The sequence below is a fragment of the Rhodamnia argentea genome, chromosome 3 (genome assembly GCF_020921035.1).
Source record: "Rhodamnia argentea isolate NSW1041297 chromosome 3, ASM2092103v1, whole genome shotgun sequence".
Taxonomy (NCBI): domain Eukaryota; kingdom Viridiplantae; phylum Streptophyta; class Magnoliopsida; order Myrtales; family Myrtaceae; genus Rhodamnia; species Rhodamnia argentea.
The window spans coordinates 31,122,390-31,142,728 of NC_063152.1; the positions used below are offsets into that span (position 1 = coordinate 31,122,390).

At 40.9% G+C, this 20,339-nt stretch overlaps 2 protein-coding genes across 5 annotated transcripts; one reads left to right on the forward strand and one right to left on the reverse strand.

The window, feature by feature from the left end:
* Nucleotides 1-442: 442 nt before the first annotated feature.
* LOC115746490 (protein RGF1 INDUCIBLE TRANSCRIPTION FACTOR 1-like) lies at nt 443-2,156 on the reverse strand. The gene is made up of 5 exons (XM_030682271.2): nt 2,021-2,156; nt 1,709-1,894; nt 1,537-1,611; nt 1,295-1,435; nt 443-1,110 (listed from the first exon to the last, which is right to left on the reverse strand). The coding sequence occupies exons 1-5, from the start codon at nt 2,021-2,023 to the stop codon at nt 781-783; spliced, it is 735 nt and encodes a 244-aa protein (XP_030538131.1). The 5' UTR covers nt 2,024-2,156; the 3' UTR covers nt 443-780.
* On the forward strand, nt 2,146-19,812 carry LOC115746489 (3-oxoacyl-[acyl-carrier-protein] synthase 3 A, chloroplastic-like). Of its 4 annotated transcripts, none has more exons than XM_048275816.1 (9): nt 2,146-2,166; nt 15,355-15,561; nt 16,796-16,944; nt 17,336-17,472; nt 17,802-17,907; nt 18,021-18,139; nt 18,821-18,885; nt 18,973-19,195; nt 19,462-19,812. In XM_048275816.1, the coding sequence occupies exons 2-9, from the start codon at nt 15,377-15,379 to the stop codon at nt 19,681-19,683; spliced, it is 1,206 nt and encodes a 401-aa protein (XP_048131773.1). In that variant the 5' UTR covers nt 2,146-2,166; nt 15,355-15,376; the 3' UTR covers nt 19,684-19,812. The 4 variants fall into 4 exon arrangements, with proteins under 4 accessions (XP_048131773.1, XP_048131772.1, XP_030538129.1 ...); XM_048275815.1 differs by having other exon boundaries at nt 2,150-2,170; XM_030682269.2 differs by lacking the exon at nt 2,146-2,166 and having other exon boundaries at nt 15,039-15,561.
* The last annotated feature ends 527 nt before the right edge of the window (nt 19,813-20,339 follow it).

The following is a 20,339-nucleotide window of genomic DNA, read 5'->3' on the forward strand; positions in this document are numbered from 1 at the left end:
TTGCTTTCAAAATAAAGTCTCTATTGCAGTACTAATCCAACAGCTTATATATGACACTCAGACCATCAAATACGAAAACGACACGATAGAAGGAGCTCGGCATGCGATCGACGTCTCGACTAGGCACACTAGATTGCGCGATCAATCCCGACTCACTGCATCATCATCCATGCGTGAGCTCGACTTCAAATCTTAATTAACAACGCCCCTCCCCTGCTGCCCAAAAATAACTTTTGAGCCTGCCCCTTGAATTATATGAACACCATTATTATCAGCAAATAATCGAAAAGAGTTGATCATTTTTCGGGGAACAAAAAAGAGGGACTCATTGAATTTCGTCGTGAAATTATTTGGCAGGGACATTAATGTCTCCCCAGAGCTCCAGAAATTTCAACTTTTTCATGCGCAGTGCGGCGTAGAGTCAATCCCCCACAAATCACCAGCAAGCCGGGCCTTCGAATCGCATTTACTAACGCCATTGCTGCTCATCCATGCCCTTTTCTCTTACATCCAACACCGTTACACAAGACAAAACCCAACAGATCAAAGGATGGAGATCTAAAGCTCAGCGGACCTACACAGGACCAGTCGAAATGCTGTCTAGCTAATTCTGGCAAACTGGCTGGTTAATTAGCGCATATAATTGACTACCGGCAAATTGCAACCATGCATGCATATTTTCAGTACAATGATGATGATCACTTTACAAAAAGGGAGAGAACAGTGTGTTTCTTTCTTGTCAGAGCGCGAAATTGCACCCAACCGTCTCCGGCCGCGAGGTCAGTACAGGGGCGACCGTTGCGGGACGCCCTTCCGCCTGTTCATGAAGCCGGCCACGTCCGTCGCCGGCAGGCACCTGAGCTGACCCGTCACCCGGGTCATCGGGACCGGACGGTTGCGCCGCCTCTTGACGAACTCGGCACTGGAGGTTGGGTCGGGGGAATCGGGCGGCGAGACGGGCGGATCGAGGACCGAGTCGGGGGTGACGTGTCCATCTTCCAGCTCTGGGAAGCCCTCGCTGGGTGGCTTGTTCAGTGACGGAAGGGGCTTGCAGCTGTGATTTCGGAGCCGTTTCTTGAGGCCAATTTGTTTGGTCATGTGGCGGTGAACCTGCATTTTAAGGAAGAAAAGATGAAACTCAACCAAGGAAGAAGAAAGAGAGCAAAAGTCCAAACTGAGGCCTTAAAACAGAGTCGAGCTGCTCGAGCCTTGATTCATGCATTAATCGAACCAAACTCGATTCATCTTGAGTTTCAAAGTATTGTATTTCAGTTTTATTGAAATGGGATTGGACCTTGCACGAGAGAGAACAGAAGAGGAAGCCTTCTTGGAGGCTTCGGTCGCAAGTGATGCAGAAGTTGCCTGAGCCTCTGAATGGGCGGGACATTGGCCTCTGGTTCAAGAACACCACTTTGGCACTGTTTGTTGTGTATGGCTGTTTATCAAAACGACAAATTCATCGAGAAAATTCCAATTGGAAACACAACTGAATAACATATTTAGGCGCACGCGGATGCACGGAGGCACTGATCTTACTTGGACGAGGGAACAGTTGAGCAGTTTCTGCGCATCACCCAAGCGAATGACATCGTGGTACACATACCTCCTTATCTGAGAAAAATCAACAGGAATGGTGAATTCAAGGAAAATTGAAGGCACGCTGTTTTAGGATTAAAAGGGGAGAATTTTGGGCGGTGATGCAGCGAACCTGCAAGAGACGGTGATGGCGATGAGGAGGCAAGCAATGAGGGCAAATGCTGACGCAGCAATCCAAGCAAAACGTGTTCTTCTCCTTCTTCTTCGCACAGTCGTGAACTCCGCAAGGATTGAAGAACTTCTCTCCGAGGAGAATTTGGAGCCACCGTGGAATATTTGAACCCCCACCACCACCAACCTGATCCAACAAAAAAATAAAAAGAAGGGCACAGCACCCACATGGAAAATTCAATGACCCATCTCACAAGATCCTCCAAAAAGTAGAAAAAACTCAAAATCCTGAAAATCTAGACACGAAAGTCACCATCTTTTCTCAGCAAAAGTTTCTTCTCTGTTTCTGAAGACGAAGACAGGGTCGAGAGACTCAAGAACAGGACAGAGACAACTTCGGCATTTGTCAGGCTTTATACCAAGAGTTTCAGAGAGAGAGAGAGAGAGAGAGAGAGAGAGAGAGATGGAATTGGAGAAGAGTGCAAGCAAGAAAGTGGAAACGGCGCGCTGGTGGGTACGTAATTTACTCTGCTTCTGTGATTACCAATGAAGAGCGGATACGGGGGAAGTTGGAGGCTCATTTAAAGACGAGAAAAAGTTCTCTTTTTTTCTCTTTCTTTTTGCTTTAAACTTATTTCATGAACTGATCTTGATGATCTGATTTGAAGTTTCAAGAGAAAGTCCAAAGCAAATCTTGCTTTGCGCTGGTTCCACTCCTCAGAGCTAAAAACCCCTAATCTATGATTCTACCCTCCCCTATCATATTTTTACCGCCCCCCCACAATGTCTACCCCTCCCGAGGACGCTCTTCCTCCCCATCATCACTTCTAATCTGAGGAATGACAAAAACAATGGAAGTCTACACGTACAATTTATCCTCCCCGCGATCACATAAAGCGTCGGCAACTCATCAGAACAACTCGATCACGACTCCATAGCAGAGTTGACCCTTGAATGAAGCGGAGCTATTTACAGAACTGTAATCAGTAGCGTGGAAACAGAAATTTTGAATCTTCTCTTGATGTGGTAAAATGAAATCCTCTTCAACCCTATCGATTTTGGAGGTCGGGTTAGGCGATTGGTTAGGGCTGCTCTGCTCCTCAAAACGTGCTGCAATTTGCATTCGTAGGGGCCGGGGTTTCTATCTCTAGAATGGAATGAATGACGCAACGAGAGGAGACCCTCGGAGCATGAGCAAAGCACGGTACTCTTTCTCCCGTTCTTCGGAGAAAACATTAAAGATCCACGCTTTGTCCAGTGCTTCCTCGAGCCGTCGTTGGAGATTCGACGACTATCGCATGCACAAGTAATAATTTCTCTGTGAGTCCCGAACAGGATCACAAAAGACCCGCAAAATAATTATTGCTTTGATGCGTTTAATCTTAATTTTTTATTGTGACACTAAAAATCTTAAATTTGTATTTATGTGACACATTTACTCTCCGTCAAAATCTAGTAATCATAACCGCTAGAAATCTGCTTCGCTGGAAAGCAAACGGTGTCGACACACATTGACAAGGAGTAAATGTGTCATGGAGATACAACTTCGGTACTTTTTACGTCACAAGAAAAGTTTAAGGTACATGTGTTACGGTAGATATAAGAAATTTATGGTAACTATGTCACAATGAACACAGTTTGGAAATTTTTCTGCCGACTTTTTCCCAAAGAATAATTATTATCATTATCATTTTAAGGAGACCCGTTTACGAGACGACTATGGTATTTGTACAGTGGCCAATGACCTTAGTCCACTAACGAGTGACAATTTGCAAGCTGTGACCTATTTCATATAGGGCAGGGCTCTAGTCCCTCTGGCTAAATTAGGGGAGATGGTTATACTGTGTAATCAAGTTCAGCGTCACCAGTTAAAGCTGTAGATGTAGTTGTGGCACGTTAGGCTTTGGTTCAATCTCGAATAATTTGACTACTAATCAGACAAAAAGTTGACTAAGAAAGTTGTAGACTTGACTGACAATCTGACTCAACTCTCCTCATAGCATGGCTGCTTGATTCCTAAGGAAATTGTAGATTTTACCTCTACTTAATTTCTCCTGAGATCTCGATTAATTTCATGGCGGTCGGCGAATCTAAACATGCGCCTATTCACAAAATTAGGAATAAAAAAAAATTAGATTATTGTATTGTCGAAATTATTATCTTACACATTGGCATGTTTGTTTTAAAAAGGAAACTCACGACATCAGCATTTATTTTTTGGAGGCGTCTCTTAAAAGAGATCGAAGTAAAGGGAAAGAGCTCGTTGCAATGTTGAATTGAATGACTTTGGAGCATCACTCAAACATTACCACCTTTGGCTCGTCCACTAGATACTCCACATGATGGTATCAACCCAGCATTGATCATCTTGAAAAGGACTCAGAAGTTCATTCTCTTCTCGACCTTTTTGGGAGTCTATGCCAAGCCTGATAATGGAGAGTCTTAACCATTTCTAGTAAAGGAACCCATGAAATCGATCTCGATGTTCATGAAAACTATAGATCGGGCGGATGAACCACGTCACATTGTTTGAAAAATTCAAGGGACGAGAGAATTTGTGGGTATAGTTTAGATGCACGGCGTGGATCTTAATCCCGCACCATCAAATGCCGCACGAACTTTTGGCCGAAGCACTCATTCACATGTCGAATCGAGGAAAATTATTGGAAAAGTCTTTAAACCTACTGTAAGATCACTAATTCAATCATAAAATTTTTCATCTTGCCAATTTAATCCTAAATTTTTTCGCTATTTACAAACATAGTCATTTCGATCGGGAATGAGCGGTTTCAAGATCAGTCCAGTGAAACCTACCCATCGAAACCGGCTCTCCAATTTTTGAAACTCGGAACCCATCATACATGCTCAGAACTTGGAACCTACCTTGTCATAGATTTCAAGATCTACTCGCATTCCACATGTATTCTTAATTGAATTATTGCAATGAATCATCACACCGAATTACCATCATTTGCTATTACAATCCATTGACCACAACCATATTTTGACACACGAAAAATTGACAAAATAAAAGTCTCAATCATGAATATTGTTAGAAATAAAAGTTTAGACTTATGGTTCCAAATTACACTCATCATCGAATACCACAAAATATGGCATGATCGCACGAAAATAGAGAACAAGAAAACACAAAGACTTATTCTAAGTTACGGGTTCGAGGTACCTACAAACTAGAACCTGCCCATTGGATCCGGTTCCCTAATTTTTTGAACTCGGAGTCTACTCTGCATATTTTAAAACCCGAATCAGTTCTAGGTGAAAACCGGTTCGATTATTCGATTCCTGGTTCTATCATGGAACCATGCTCGCTCCTAGTCCCGACCAATTTTAATTAGAAAATTACTTACGTGGAAGTCGACTATCCCGCATGGCACGACCGTCACGTCAGTATTTTTTCTGGATAAGATTGGTCAAAAGAGTTAGGTTGACAAATGGTCAAAATATTTAGGACTAAATTGATAAATTAAAAAGTTTAAGGCTTAATTGACCAATATATAATAATAAGTCTAGAATTTTTTGGAAAAAGTATTTCGTAAAATCTTATCCATGGTATCTGGGGATGAAAAGAGAGTATTTAACGAAGATAGAGAAGGTGGAATTGGGCGGCGGACGTGAGAAACCATGAGTAACCAAAAGCTACGCAAAGATCTTTTGTGATAGCTCCTAGACCCTGCCTTGGTTGGATCGTGAAATTTATATCACGCGTGACGATCTTTCGGCATGAAAGCTGGAGACCCCGAGCCGATCCACGAGTAAGGATCGTCCTGTTCTCATGAAACCTGAACGCTTGGACCATTTTTGGAGTCGCTCCTTGAGCGTCTCGAACCCGTGAGATTCAGTATCCGGCTCGAGTTCGAGGACCACAGAGAATTTTCTTTCGTTCGTTAGTTTTACACTCGTCCATATCATTTTGTTGCGCGTCGAAATTCTTCGACAGGGCTTTCTTGGTTATGGGTTTTAGGCCCAAAATGACTATGGCCCAAAAAGAGTTACTAACGCGAGAATCTTTTATCGAACTTAATCCGTTCGTTTTTCGAAAAGGAGTTCTGGGTCGATTTTGGACAGAGAGTGTCAAATGCGGTAGATTGACACAAAAGACGTGTTACAAAACAACCTCGACGGCCCAATATAGTAGCAGTATGTAACAAATCTCGACACAACCCTGGAATTAAATCGACAGGATCGGGAGATGATATAGGACACAATGCTGGAATTTAATCAACGGCACTGGACGGGGGATTGTAGGACACAATATCGGAATTGAATCGACGGTCTTGGACAAGATGGGTGAAGGGTGCAATACCGGAATTCAATCGACGCATCTTGAACCAAGTGAGTAGACGTCGGAATCTAATCGACGACACCTAACTCTGGATATGATACTCGCCGGAATTGAATCGACGACGGGGATCTAAAAAACTATAGCTATGCTAGGTTAAAGGCTAAAGGCTAAAAGCTAGTTAAAATGCAAGTGTTTTGGATTTGTTGTGTGTGTGTATCTTGCTACTGCGAGGTATTTATAGGCAAGCTCTTTGGTAACCGCCGAGCGGTTTCTTCCTTTGGCCCCACGCTTTGCTCTTTTCCGTAAGCCACGTGGATGACGGTTTCCCAGGTTTCGCGCATTTTCTTTTTACCTCGTGGGGATTACCGCCAACCGCCTCGATCGTGGCCTCTCTCCGCGCGCTTTTTCTTGCTCTAGAAGGAAGTGGCGCAGTAGTTTACCCCGACACGTGGCACATTTCTGATTGGCACGTACCTTGTTTCGGTGTTCCTTCCTGCACCTGATTATCGCTTCCTCGGGTGCTCGTCACGAGTCTTTCTTGGATTATTTTAAGTGTCAACACACTTGTAGGGCCCCCCCTACCATTCGAACGTTCATCCCCATTAGGGAACAAACATAGTGAACTTCTATGTGCCCGTCCAATGGATTGAGCACGAAAGGTTATTGCACCAAACATAATTCCATGTGCAATGAGAGCAAAAAATGATAAATCAGTCATAAATTTATATAATGGATGCCAATTAAATGCTATATATTTTTTTAATATGACCAATTTAGTCCTAGACGTTTGTGCAAAGTTACAATATAGTCATTCCGGCCAATCTTCGTTGGAATCGCCAACCTGGCGATATGCCATATAGGAGACCCTACAATGACCGGACCGTCATGTCATCGATTTTCGAAGAAGGTTGATCGGAAGGGCTACGTTGGATTTTCGCGCAAAAGTTTATGATTAAATTAGCGAAATTAAAAATTATAGGATTGAATTGACATCCGTACAATAAATATGAGGTTGATCGAGTAATTTTCCCTCGCATATGCTTCAATGCTGCGGCCTTCATTGCATGATTTTGGAAATGATCTTAGGATTTAGATCTCTCAAATTGAAGGTGAGCACAGTTGATTCCGTTCGTTTTCATTCATCGAAAAAGAATGCATTTTTCACGACAATACGGCGTCCGAGTCTTTTCGAACATCCCGTTAATACAATGAGCGTTGGAACATGAAATTTGAACTTTTCGAGGTAATATTGACTTTCTTATCACAAAATAGTTGTGAATTGTCATTTATGAAATGTTGTTCAATGCATCGTATATACCAGCAATCTATGGAGATTTTATTACTAATACGAGCATCTAAATGACGAGCTATTTGGGTCTTTACATCTGGCTAAACGAGCCGATTAACTGAATTGCTAATATGTTACCCCACAGCATACATCATGACCAAATCAAGCAATATCTCTTATATCGGTTGTTCAGGACAAGTCAAAATATCGTGACGAACGAAAATCATTAAGCATATTGCGTTAACATTACATCTTCATTCTTGATTTCCTATCTTCGTGTATGACCACATGCGCCGATTTAAGACCAAATAACGAGAAAATTTGTCAAGAAAATTTTAAAATGACACGACGGAACGTTAATCTTACACTAATCTGGAATCCACGTTACTTAAAAGGCAATGGCATTTTGAACGAGTATCCAACTTTAATTAAGTTCGACGTTAGGGTAATTAAGTTCCAACTGTCACGAACAAACGATGCGATGCCAGTTGTCGTCCTCCTATTGGTGGTGATGGATGAGCCCGAGTCATGTGAGAGAAAATCTTGGTATTTAAATTCACGTGGGCCGACCAAAAAAATTCACGTGGGCTTTCCACTAAAAAAACACGTGGGCCTGAGTTTATGTGGTTAAGATGAGGCCCATTTTACTGCCCAATATAAACAATTGAAAAGGCCGACTCGTAGCCCATGCATGGCCCATGCTCAAGGAAATGATTTATTTCTTCTTAGGGCTCTGCTGTCCGTCCTTTTTTTTTTTTTTTTTTTGGTCGAAAGAAAATATTTCATTTTTACTTAAAAAAGAGGTATATAACTTTAAGATAAAGATACAGATTAAGCAAAGTAAGTAAATCTGAAAGATAAATCAACTTAATATAGCCTACAGAGACTCGCTCATTACACATTGACGAGACTCGCTCATTACACATTGACGGGTCTATCATGGCATCAAAGCATAACCGGCGGCCGATCACCGAATCTCGTATTAATATTAGTGATGAGCACATGTCAAGATTTTTCTCTCCCGTAATTATGGCTTTACCAAAAGATAGTGTATCCTTAGGTTCGGCTTCGCCAGCACAACGACCCCAATAGATTGAAAGATGATAGAAAACGCCTTGTAAATCATAGATCTATTTATAAATCGGAATAAAAGAACATCTAAATCTAAATATAATTTTAGATTGGAAGAGAAGACCTGCAAAAGAAATACCATTTAATCACAAAATCATTTTCAGCTTAGCCGACTACTAAAGCAGTAGAGAAGCCGCGATGGAATATAGGGAGCAAGCACTGAAGCCGGAGCTAGTATATTTGAAATAACATATTCTTCTGAAGCGCTTGCGCTTCAAACTTCTAAGCTCACAAAACAAAACTCTCCACATGGAAGAAGTTGACGGGGTCGTTCGCGAAATCTGCGAAGAAGTATAAAACGAGGATATAGAGAGATAAGGAAAAAAAAGAAAAAGGAGAGGAGAGAGAGACCTCATAGTTGCTGCAGAAGAAAGGGTGGGCGGCAACTTTGGGAGAGAGGGAAACCCTAGGGGCAGAAGAAATGATTAGTTAAACTTCCTTGTTGTCCGTTTGTTTAGTTAAAAATAAATAATTTTAAAAATACTTGTTAAATAATATCCATCTGAAATAATTAGTCGATAAAAAATAATTTCAATATTCCTCCTACATTAATCTCTATAAGTGATGTTTTGGGAAAATGTTTTTGAAGTCATTGATTTTTTCGCGAAACAAATGGACCCACTTTTCAATTTTTCAATTTTATACGTAGGTTTCGATTTTCCGAACAACATATGGGCGCGCATGACAACAATTTTAGTTTTCTAATTTTTTATTTTTCTGTTTTTGGGAACAAGCTTGAAACGGAAATCAGTTTGGTAAAACAATTTCATTTTTCTATTTTCGAGATAAATTTTTGGCCAAGAAATAAGTTTAGAATAGAAATGAGAATTATAAATTTTATACTTTTCTATTTTTGGAACATAAATAAAAATAAGAATTTTCTCGTTGCTCACTCCCCTTCTCTCTTGCATGTGGTCTCCATCTCTCTTGCGTCTATGCCATCGGTCATCGGCCGTCAATGGTCCGCCGCCAATTGCCGGTCTCCGGTTGCCAGCTGCCATGCTTCTCTTCCTTCCCCGATTGCCATTCGTCCGCTGCCCTCACTGTTCACCGGCCGCCGTTCGTTAGTCACTATTCATGAGCCGCGATCCGCCGATCTCCGATGCCCGGCTACCGTTCGCAACCGTCGATCTCTCATCCTTGGCCATCGTTCGCCCGTCTCCGATTGCCATTCGTTGGCTGCCGTCCACCAATTGTCGGTCTTGGCTCCTCGGCCGCTGTTCTACAGCCGTGCATTGCCGACTCCATCGATCCCCCTATCGTAGAAATTTTATATTGTTATCAAACGAATTTATGTTCTGGAAACATAAATTTTGTGTAGCTATCAAAAGCGTGTCTCTACTTAGAAACTCTTGCAGGGAATAGAAATACAAAAATTTTATTTATGGCTAGAAGTAGGGCCCGAGAAAAGAATGGTTGTCATTCTCATCCTTACCTACTGCACATTTTTTTCCCCCAAAGTTGGTCTTGCTTTCAGATTAGTGTACATGGAATTTAAATAATTTCTAGAAGGTGAGAGAGGTCCGTCTCTCCTCTATAGCGTGTATTGCTCGAGCGAAGGCAGTTGTCGTGAGAATTTATATGATTGCAACTCATCACGCCTCACCTGATTTTCAATTACTAAATTTTGTTCCAACCCAAAAAAAAAATTACTAAATTTCGTGGTAATCTAAATTGTCGATTTTGCTATAATTGTTGTTTATGTTTTTTTTTTTTTGGTAGGATATAATTGCTGTTTATGTTGGTTGGTAGCTTTGCTTGAGATTTCATTACTCAATGAAACCAATTATCGTGTCCAAGAAATGCAATTCTCCAATTTTTATGATAATTGTGCTTCACGTCACTATAATTAATTGGGTTTTCAACTTTATTCCGATTGCATTACGTGCAAGAGAGTTATGTGCGCGAGTAATGTGGTCAAGGACCTCCATTGACTTGTTATCTCGATTCATCGAGTTCACATAGACATAACAACAGCAAAACATGATTAATAACTGCAAAATAATTAGCATGACAAACTTTGGTACATGGACATTGAAACATCAATTTCCATAACCGACTAACCTACTCAATATTCTTCGAGATATGACATTTAGCGGGATCCCTTGGCACCATCATTCGCGTTGAATAACTATTGAACAAGTGATTAATGTAGATATTTTTTTCTAACGGAAACATGACAAGAACGGTGTTTAAACTTTAGTTCAATGTGCAATCTCGTCTCTGAACTTTAGTCTAATATGCAATGCCGTCTTTGAACTTTAAATTTGTTCAGTGTGGTGCTGGAACTTTCAAACATTTTCGCATAATTTAGGGACTATATTAAACATTTACCAATAGTTTAGGATCCTCATCAAACAAATTAAAAGTCTAGGGACTACATTTCATATTGGACCAAAATTCAAGGACGACGTTGCACAAATTAAAAATTCAGGGATGACATTATACTTTGAACCAAAGTTTAATAATAAATTGTGCTATTATCCCTTTTTTTTATCATTTCATGTGAAAGTTTGGTTTCCCCACGTCAATTGGCTTAATTTCCTAAAAAACCTTCAACTTTATGTTGAGTCCCAAATCTACGACAAACTTTTTTTTTGTTTGTCTCGGAAAAAACCTTCAAATTTATGTCTAGTCCCAAATCTGTTCCAATTTTTTTTTTTTATCTCAGAAAAAACCCTCAACTTTTGGTTCGGTTCCAAATCTACCCCGAACATATTTTTTCTAAGAGAAAAATAATCAATCTTTACTCTAATATCAAATATACCCCCATTAGCCCCCTGTCCAAAAATCGTCATTAATCATCCTTAATTTTCTTATCCAAGAACGACTTCATCTTGGAGAATTTTAACAATTTTTATGGGGGTGGGTTTGTTATTCATGTGGAAATGCCACGTTGGTTAGTACTTATTGCTTCATTACTTTACCGATGTGGATTTTTTTATCAATGTGAAAATACCATGTCAAGTTGGGATTGGACCACGGGGTAAATTTGAGAATAAATTAAAATTTTATGATTTTTTTTAGACAAATTGGGGCAGATTTAGGACTGGACCTAAAATTTGAGATTTTTTCTAAGACAAAAAAAAGTTTAAGGCATATTTAGGACTTGACTTAAAGTTGAAGGTTTTTTTTTAGATAAAAAAAAAATTGGGGCAGATTTGGGACTGGATGGAAAGTTGAGGATTTTTTTTTAGACAAAAAATAGTTCAAGGTAAATTTGGGATTGGACATAAAGTTAAGGGTTTTTTAGGGAATTAGGCCCACGTCAATTTCATCACCTCGGATTCAAAAATCTAAAGATGGTAACATAACTGAAATCTGCTTTCTCCCACGTGCCAAGGTAATGAAGTCACTTCAAATAGTTTATTATTTCACGGATGAGCGATTCAGAAAATATTTTTCTAAATATAATCGCATGTGTCGCTTGTAATAATTAATCATTGAAAAATATTATCATCACCGATAATAATATGTGTCTAAATATTTGCATAGACGATGAAAATATTTTTTTGACATTCATTTTGGAAACAATATAAATAATTATTTTTTGTGAATATTTTTCAAATCATTTATTTTTTGCAAAACAAACGGAGCTTAAAACCGCATAAGACATGGCAGCATAAATGGCATGTCGGACGAAATAGACGACCCTTGAACCATCCTTGGAGGAGGAAGAAAGTCAAAGGGAACGGCGAGCTTCAGGCCTCAAAAGAATATAAAGGCGAAAGCCTGATCCAGCAATATCGCGTGAGTGAAGAAAGGCAATGTCGCTTGTAAAGCTCTTTTGTCGAGTATGTGATCATGACAGGACTCGAGGAAGTGATTTCCCCTTTTAGCTTACCTACTTTTCGGTCCCGTCCATTAGAGCCGCAAAACCGACGGGTGTTGGTCCATATAGATCTTTTCATCAAGATCCTTGTTAAGAAATGATGTTTGAACATTTGGTAGAGCCCTAACCAGCTGGCACCTCCTCTTGTAAAAAATGTCTCGCGGACTCCTAAACTCTACCAAGAAACTTTTCCTCGTCGAGAGATTGGAAGAATAAGCGTAAGATTAGAAAATATTGGGTAGGACAAGCAGTTCCATCACTTACCCACTCTAATATAAAACAGAGCAGACATAGCAAGACAGATTAAGAAAGACACCTCAGCATTAAAAATAATAAAATCGACTTTCTTTAAATCCTCAAGGAAAGTTCAAAATGGGAATTCACTTCCTAAACCGACTTCATTAGATCATAGTCTCAAAAGCTGGAGAACACTCCACGTATTAGCAAGTTTCTGGGTCAAAGTTAAAGGCCATTTGCGTCATTTTTTCATAACTAGTTTCGATTTTTGTATATGTGCTCTAATACCGAAAAGTTCTAAAGTTTCTATTTTCATAGCGCTCGCTTCTTGGTTTGCTTTCGTGATCATAAAAGGCGAGCGAAGTATCAAAATCTTGTGGTGAAAATGAGATTTTAAATTCAGTGCAGCTTCTACATTGTTTTGCAGCAGCAATCTTTTGAACAAATAATCTTAGTTATTCATCTCATCTCCTACGCAATTAAGCCGTAAATGCCTAAAGTGCTCACAACAATACCGAGATCCCAAGGATTTCTCCTTGACTAAATGCTAAGCTCTTGGGGAACCAAATTGGCAGTAGCTTGGATTGGAGTGGAGTGGAGTTGAGCCGCTCGAGTAGTGACTGTCGAGCAATTGGAGTGAGCGATGGAGTGGCGCTATCGAAGAGAGCGCTGGATCACGATTGAGCCGCTAGAGAATGAGAAACACGAGATACACAGGGAGCCGGAGGCGGCAAGACTATATCATATAAGAGAAATGAACTTAGGGTAACCGAACCGGTCAAGGTCGGTCCTTAGTTTCTTAAACTAGGCCCCGAACCGGCCCTCGTGTGAATTAGTCTTGAACCGGCCGGGTAAGGCCGGCTCCTAAGTTGAACTAGCCCCGTTATTCACCCCTATAAACGATAGTAAGACTTGCTTCGTATTTGTGTATGCGCAACAATCATCCAAGTCCAATACTAGGAAAGTTAAAGCAGTCGTCGGTATGTACAACAATCATCCAAGTCCAATCCTTAGAAAGTTTAAACAATTGTTCGATATTGTCTCATTGAGAAAGATTCTTTGTATATATCGAGGAAAAGGAAGACATGACGCTAAGTCAAAAACATGAGACCGTACTTGTATAGGTCCAAAATCATACTAACATGACTCATGTACCTAATAAGTCAAATAGTGCATAAATTGCATTGTAGCTCCTACAATTCTCCTCTACCAACCTACCAAGCCAACTTCCAATTAGAAAAGAAAAACCTACCGAGCCAACTTCATGCCCAACTAATCTCTAACCTAGAAATACAACGACGAAAATTGCAATCCCATCTTAAAATTAAGATGTTCCTTTTCTTTATAATGTAAGCAAGGCATGATTGCCAATAAACATGTGGCCCTACCACCAAAGGAATTGAGGAGTGGGACCAGAGAGTACCAAATCCGGGTTTCAATTCCCGTGAGGGCCGCACACGTCTCGAGGAGTGAGACAAAAGGAAAACCAAAAAAAAAAAAATGAAGCGAGACATGGTTGGGAACAGAGTTGAGATCACAATAAACGCACATAATTTCCTCCTCCTTTTTAATTACTGCCTTAGATCTCTCAACGAATGTATAAATAGTGCCTGTAAATCCAATTAAATGGACCGTCAAATCTAGTCGCGTCCATGGGACCCCCAAAATGAAACAATCGAGAGAACCAGAACGTGGTGGATTCTGAGAAATCTTCGGAGAAAACAAGGAGATGGGACCAGGGGACAGCAACCCATTCACAAAGCATAAATCCTCAGCTCAAAGAAATTATCGCTCCCTTCGTTTGTGGTCACTTGTCATGTTGGGTCAATTCATTTATGACTAAATTAATGGGCGGGCCGGGTCAGTAAACCTCCCTTGCCCGTTATTGTAAAAGGACTTCACACTTCGACTTTGAACCAATCACGATCCGAAGGTTTGAACCTGCCGAATCCATTGCCACGATCCCACCTCGATGCTGGCGGCGAAAGGGCCTGCCTCCCGGCACGAAATATACGACTCGCAGTCGAACGGCACAGTTAGAACAACTTAGAGACTTGCTCACGGTGTGAATCGAAACCCGCGATCCTGCTCATGACACGCGGGGTGTTTGTTACTAATCCGTTCAACTTAGATTGCGTGATGTTTGCTTAATTACGTTTCGAGCAAGACACTGAGGGAGCGTAGGGTGGGTAGACAATCAAGTCAACCTTTGTACAGTTAAATTCGTTTTAAGAAAATGAAAGATGACATCAAGCAGATGCAAAAATTCACAGTAGATGAGGATCCGTGTGCTGATCCTATGCTCTACACTTCATTTGACTCCCCAGCTATATCCAACGGGGTGGCTCCACGTGTCCTTAGAAGGGGCATTTTGTTGGGTTTCGAGTACCAACCCCTTCCCTTTTGTTGGATAAATTCGTCGAAAATCGTTTCTTTTTCCGCCTTTTCGGCTGAAAATCAATTATCAGATCATTCATCTTTGGGAACTCAGGGAGCATTGCATGAAGCTCCCACACGCAAGCACGCCCTTGAGAACCGGGGGGTTGTTTTGCGTTGGGGGGGGTTGCTGGAAGAGAGAGCATTGGAGTTTGCTCAGACTTGGGTTGGCATAATCGCCCCTTTCTTATTTGTTTTATTTCTTCAGACTCTCCAATGATTTGAACTATAAGACCCAAATTTCTCCGTCACTTCCCCATCCGTTGATCTCTCTGTGTAATGGGTTGTTTGAGCGTGCCCGTTCTCTCGCAATAAGCTGAGAAGCAAAGGAAAAATCCGAACTTTGTCTCGCCACAGCACACAGGGCCTGGTGTGTTGCATTAGACATTGTGTTTGTTTGTAGAGAGAGAGAGAGAGAGAGAGAGTCCCAAGTGATTTTTAGATGGCCAATGTGTCTGGGCTGTTTTCTCCTTCCGTTCCCACCCTGAGAATCAAGATTCAGCCTGCGATAGGAGTTTTTCGATCTTGGTCTTGCCCGAATAAGGTCGTGCTGGGGCGGATACTGTGCGGCAGGGCCAATGAGAAGCATGCTTCGGGCGTTGTGTCTTCTGAATCTCCAGTGCCTAAGTGAGTACCGATTAGGTCTGTCTGCGTTCACAATGCTTCTTGATGCAATTGCAGTAGCGAGGAGTTGTATCCGTTGAATCGAATGATGTTTTTGGTGATGTTGTGGTAGAGTTGATTTGTGAAAAGTGGAAATATGTTTAGCTGTTTCTGTTGTTATTTCAGTCTCCGTGTTTCACCTAGCTTTTCATTTTTAATCTCTTAATTTCTGTCAAAGCCTAGTAGAATCGGGAAAAGAACGATGATGTTGGCCAGATTACCTCATGAGTATGGTCTAAAAGATTGCCTTGTCTTTTTGATTTGTTTGTGGCTGATGCATCTATATCTAGAGAAGAGGTGGGAGCATTTGAGCAACTTGAATAGAGACTAAATTCGTTTATGGGATCGAGTGGTCTTGCATCATGGCAATGGTGATCGGGGTGTATTGTTTAATGACTGTGTTGAGCTTGTTTTGGTGGCTGGATGGCGTTTCAGTCTATTTGAATTTGTTCGAAATGCTATGAGAAGAGCCTAGAGGATTGTTGAGACGACAAAGTTCTTGAAACAACTTGATCTTTTCTATGATTTGTGAGGGCGTTCTTTGTATACATTGTGCAGGAGACATCAAGAGAAAGTTAGGTCCTGAAAGTAGTTTGGTGGGATACGTGTTTCTTGGTTCTTCTTTTCACTCAATCTGAATGCAGCTCCTTTACAAATGGAGATTAGTGATAAGCTTTTGTTCCAATTGTTTGAGTTTCTGTTTCCTATTATGATGGTAGCGGACCATAGATTCTGATGGATGAGCAAAAAAGAGACTTCAATCCATACAGCTGATACAAGTGCTTCTGATGTTGTTAAGTTTCCTGATTAAGCATCTCGAATCATTTGACCAACATTTTGTATAAACTTTGCTCTGCGGAAGTTGGCTTGCATGCTTCACGTACCTCTATGCTAAAGGACAGGATCTGCCTTTAAACCTAATCAACCCTGAAATGTTTAGGCCTGCCTTGGCCACATCCCATGTCTAGATGGACAGAGACCTGGAACGGCATATGCCATAAACTGGCCTTGTCAATTTTCATAGGCTGTCTAGATCAGTTGTAGGTAGATGGAGGATTTACTGTGTCCCAGTGGCTGAGTATGCATCCACATTGAGGGCAGTTTTGTCAAGTAGTGCAAAATCGGAAGTTATAGCTTAAACTTTGAGGAAGTTGTTCTTTACTTTGTTAACCTGTATGTGTGAACTAAATATTTGAAGGGTCATTGGTAAAGGCTGCAAGTTAATTGGATGCGGCTCGGGCATTCCAACTCTTCAGGTTTCAAATGATGATCTTGCAACAATTGTCGACACCTCTGATGAATGGATATCAGTTCGTACTGGGATCCGCAATCGACGTGTTCTGTCAGGTTGGTTCTTGTAGATGATGCCGCCGTTTTTACTGCTTAAGTTCTATGCTAATGAAGAAAAGTGGTCTTCTTGTAGATTTTGGATGAACTGGTCTAATCTTGCTTTCTCCACATACCTTATCAAGAAAGATCGGATTGTTGGTTTTATTTATTTTGGTCGTTTTGATGTGTACAATCAGATGCAGACGTGATTTTACAAAACTCTGAATGGAGATCCATCTGTCATCTGCAAATTTATCCACTTATGTCACCTCTTTTTCCTTCATTATTCTTGACTTTGGATTTAAGTAAACGCATACACCGTTTTGTTCCCATGGTCTGGATCTTACTATCTTATGTATGTGGTGGCTCTAAGGTTTATAGCTGCAGTCTCACAATTTTGTCAATGCAGGCAAAGATAGCTTGACAGGTTTGGCTGTGGAGGCAGCGAGGAAAGCTCTAGAGATGGCACAGGTTGATCCTGAGGATATTGACCTAGTCTTAATGTGCACGTCTACGCCAGAGGATCTTTTTGGTAGCGCTCCTCAGGTATTCTACGATTGCATGTATTCTGGTTGTGTGCACTTTGTTCTTTCACATTTGCACCTGTCCTTGGTTGAGTATGATTCCATCATCCTTCCTATTAAGTCATAGAGAGGATTATAAATTCAATGGGGGGAGATCTTATGCCATAGTGTAACCCTAGAATGGTCGCAGTTGGCACAAGCCTTGATTGTTCTTGGTTTAACCTTAAAAATAAACATCACTAGAGTCCAAAACATTCCCTCCATAGATACCTTCTTCAGGAAGTCTTTTCCATCTCAAATGTTTACCTAAACCATCTCATAATACATTCTTTTGCACTATGTCTATTTCAGATTCAAAAAGCACTTGGATGCAAGCATAATCCTTTGGCTTACGACATAACAGCTGCATGCAGTGGGTTTGTGCTAGGTCTGGTCTCAGCTGCTTGTCACATCAGGGGTACTGTAAAATACATTTTCTTTTTTCGAATAGTCTATAGTACGGTTAACATCTTTTTTGGCTAGTTACCATTACTAATAATCTTCTTGGTTAAAATGTGCCAAAAACTACAGGAGGTGGGTTTAACAATGTCCTAATTGTTGGCGCGGACTCTCTTTCACGTTATGTTGATTGGACTGATAGAGGGACCTGTATTTTATTCGGTGACGCTGCAGGTGCGGTAGTGATGCAGGTGATTTCTGTGTTGGACTGCATGAGGATTATCCATGCGAAGCTTATGCAGCTCTTTAAATATTCTTTCTTCTGGCATTGAAATATTGTACTCCCACATTATAAAGGTTCATTAATGTCGATGCCGTCATCATCATTGTATAATAATTTGATATTTATGTTTGACATATGCATTAGGTCTATTGCCTGTGTCCATTGCTATGTCATAAATTCTTTAGAAGGATTTGGTAGTTTGTTTTATCGTATGATGCTTCATTTCTCTGCTAGCCTGTATTTATGATCCAAGAGAAATAATCCAGGTTGCTCGAATCTTGCTTCTCCGAGTATTTTTTTGTCCAAAGAACTTAAGAGGACTGACTATTCGAGGACAATGATAATGGATACCGTTTAATTAATGGAATATATTCTTATGCACTGCACAAAATCTTCTTCAGTAAAATGTTCTTGTTTGGCTTCGTAGCTTTCTGGTGCAAGCCTTCACTAACATATGTTGTAGAACACACTAATGGCATATATCTTAGCAGCCGGCCTCCTTTTACCTTATTCAGAGTGCCTGTCAGTCTGCTGTCTGTTGTATCAGGGTCTCCTGTACAAAGTCTAATTCAGCTTAGCCTTGTTCATGCCTGTAGCCAATTAAACATCAGGAGCAACTAAAATTGTTTCATTCTATACTTCGCTGCAGGCCTGTGAAGCTGAGGAGGACGGTTTATTGGCTTTTGACTTGCATAGTGATGGAGATGGTCAAAGGTACTCCTTTTCCATGATCTTCTTCTTCTCTTTCATCACCTTCTGCTAGGAATACCAGTTTTTAGAGCCCTAAATTCCATTTTGCAGGTATCTAAATGCTTCTGTCAAGGAAAATGAGACCGATCATGCCTTGGGTACTAACGGTTCGGTAAGAGATTTCCCTCCAAGGCAATCCTCTTATTCCTGCATCCAGATGAACGGCAAAGAGGTTTTCCGTTTTGCCGTGCGCTGTGTGCCACAGTCAATTGAATCTTCCCTCCAGAAGGCCGGCCTTACTGTATCTAGCATCGATTGGCTGTTGCTTCACCAGGTATTCTTCAATTTCCTAACTTAGCCATAGAAGATTGGGATTCAAAATTTTGCACTCTAGTTATGTCATCCTGCTCTTTCTTTGATCACTTATGTGACCGCATGTCTCCTTTTATTCTCTTGAACCGAAACTATAGTGATGGATAGCTTTGAATTCTTAGTATGTAGATTCATAAACATGTGAAAAACGATATAGTCAGATTCTATGGATTACTTATCCAAAGAAGAATGTGAGAAGCACTGTAGAAACTGACAGAGATGATGCAGGCAAACCGGAGGATCATTGACGCTGTCGCAACACGTTTGGAAGTCCCTCAGGAGCGTGTCCTATCAAATCTGGCAAATTACGGTAACACAAGCGCTGCATCGATCCCCTTGGCCTTGGATGAAGCTGTTCGTGCTGGAAAGGTGAAGTCGGGCCACAAGATTGCGGTTGCAGGTTTCGGAGCAGGCCTAACTTGGGGTTCTGCCATTGTTAGATGGGGATAAAGCTTTACAACTTCCAGTTATCCGTCAATGACTACTGAGCCTAAGAGTCCAGATATCAGCACAAGGCAATCGCCGAATTCTTGCTTCCAAATTTCACAAAATTCTCCTAGGGAGGTAGCAATTTTGTTCTTATTATTTTTTTTTTTTTGTAAAGGCAATTTTGTTTTTTTTTTTTTTTGGGTAAGGTCAATTTTGTTCTTTTGAACTCCAAAGATACAAATAAAAATTGTATTTTTGTCCAACTCTTGAGCAACTCTTGTATGGATTTGCGACTGTTGGTCTTCCAACACAGCAAGCTAGCGACAATCTAAATTATGCAGTTGAAGAAAAGATCTTTCGTTTTTGCACTCCCAGTATTATTTCTCTGTTCCCACTGCTGTTATTGTGAGTCTATCAATGTTTGCACAGAAGAAGGGCGCATTGCACAACATGCAATTGACACGGGCTGAGGTTTTCATGCCCAAGATTTGCTGTGTCTTGGTCCCCTAGGGTTTGTCTGGGGTTTTCTACTATTTTATATAATATTCTAGAAGGTTTCCAGGGGCGGGCGAGTCGGTAATTTGGCAAAGTTCTGGAACCTTCCTATTTATTGTTGGTGGTTGGAGAGTCGGTAGATGAAGTCTAGGCCGTTAGATGATATCTAGATCTACGGTTGT

Bases quoted from the DNA above. Each gene is read 5' to 3' on its own strand.
- LOC115746490 (XM_030682271.2), bottom strand. The intron at 1,612-1,708 runs GTTCGCTGCATC...GATTTTTCTCAG, and splicing joins GCCATCACCGTCTCTTGCAG to ATAAGGAGGTATGTGTACCA. The intron at 1,436-1,536 runs GTAAGATCAGTG...TTTGATAAACAG, and splicing joins TCAACTGTTCCCTCGTCCAA to CCATACACAACAAACAGTGC.
- LOC115746489 (XM_048275816.1), top strand. From the start codon at position 15,377: ATGGCCAATGTGTCTGGGCTGTTTTCTCCTTCCGTTCCCACCCTGAGA. The intron at 17,473-17,801 runs GTATTCTACGAT...TGTCTATTTCAG, and splicing joins TTTTTGGTAGCGCTCCTCAG to ATTCAAAAAGCACTTGGATG. The intron at 18,886-18,972 runs GTACTCCTTTTC...TCCATTTTGCAG, and splicing joins AGTGATGGAGATGGTCAAAG to GTATCTAAATGCTTCTGTCA.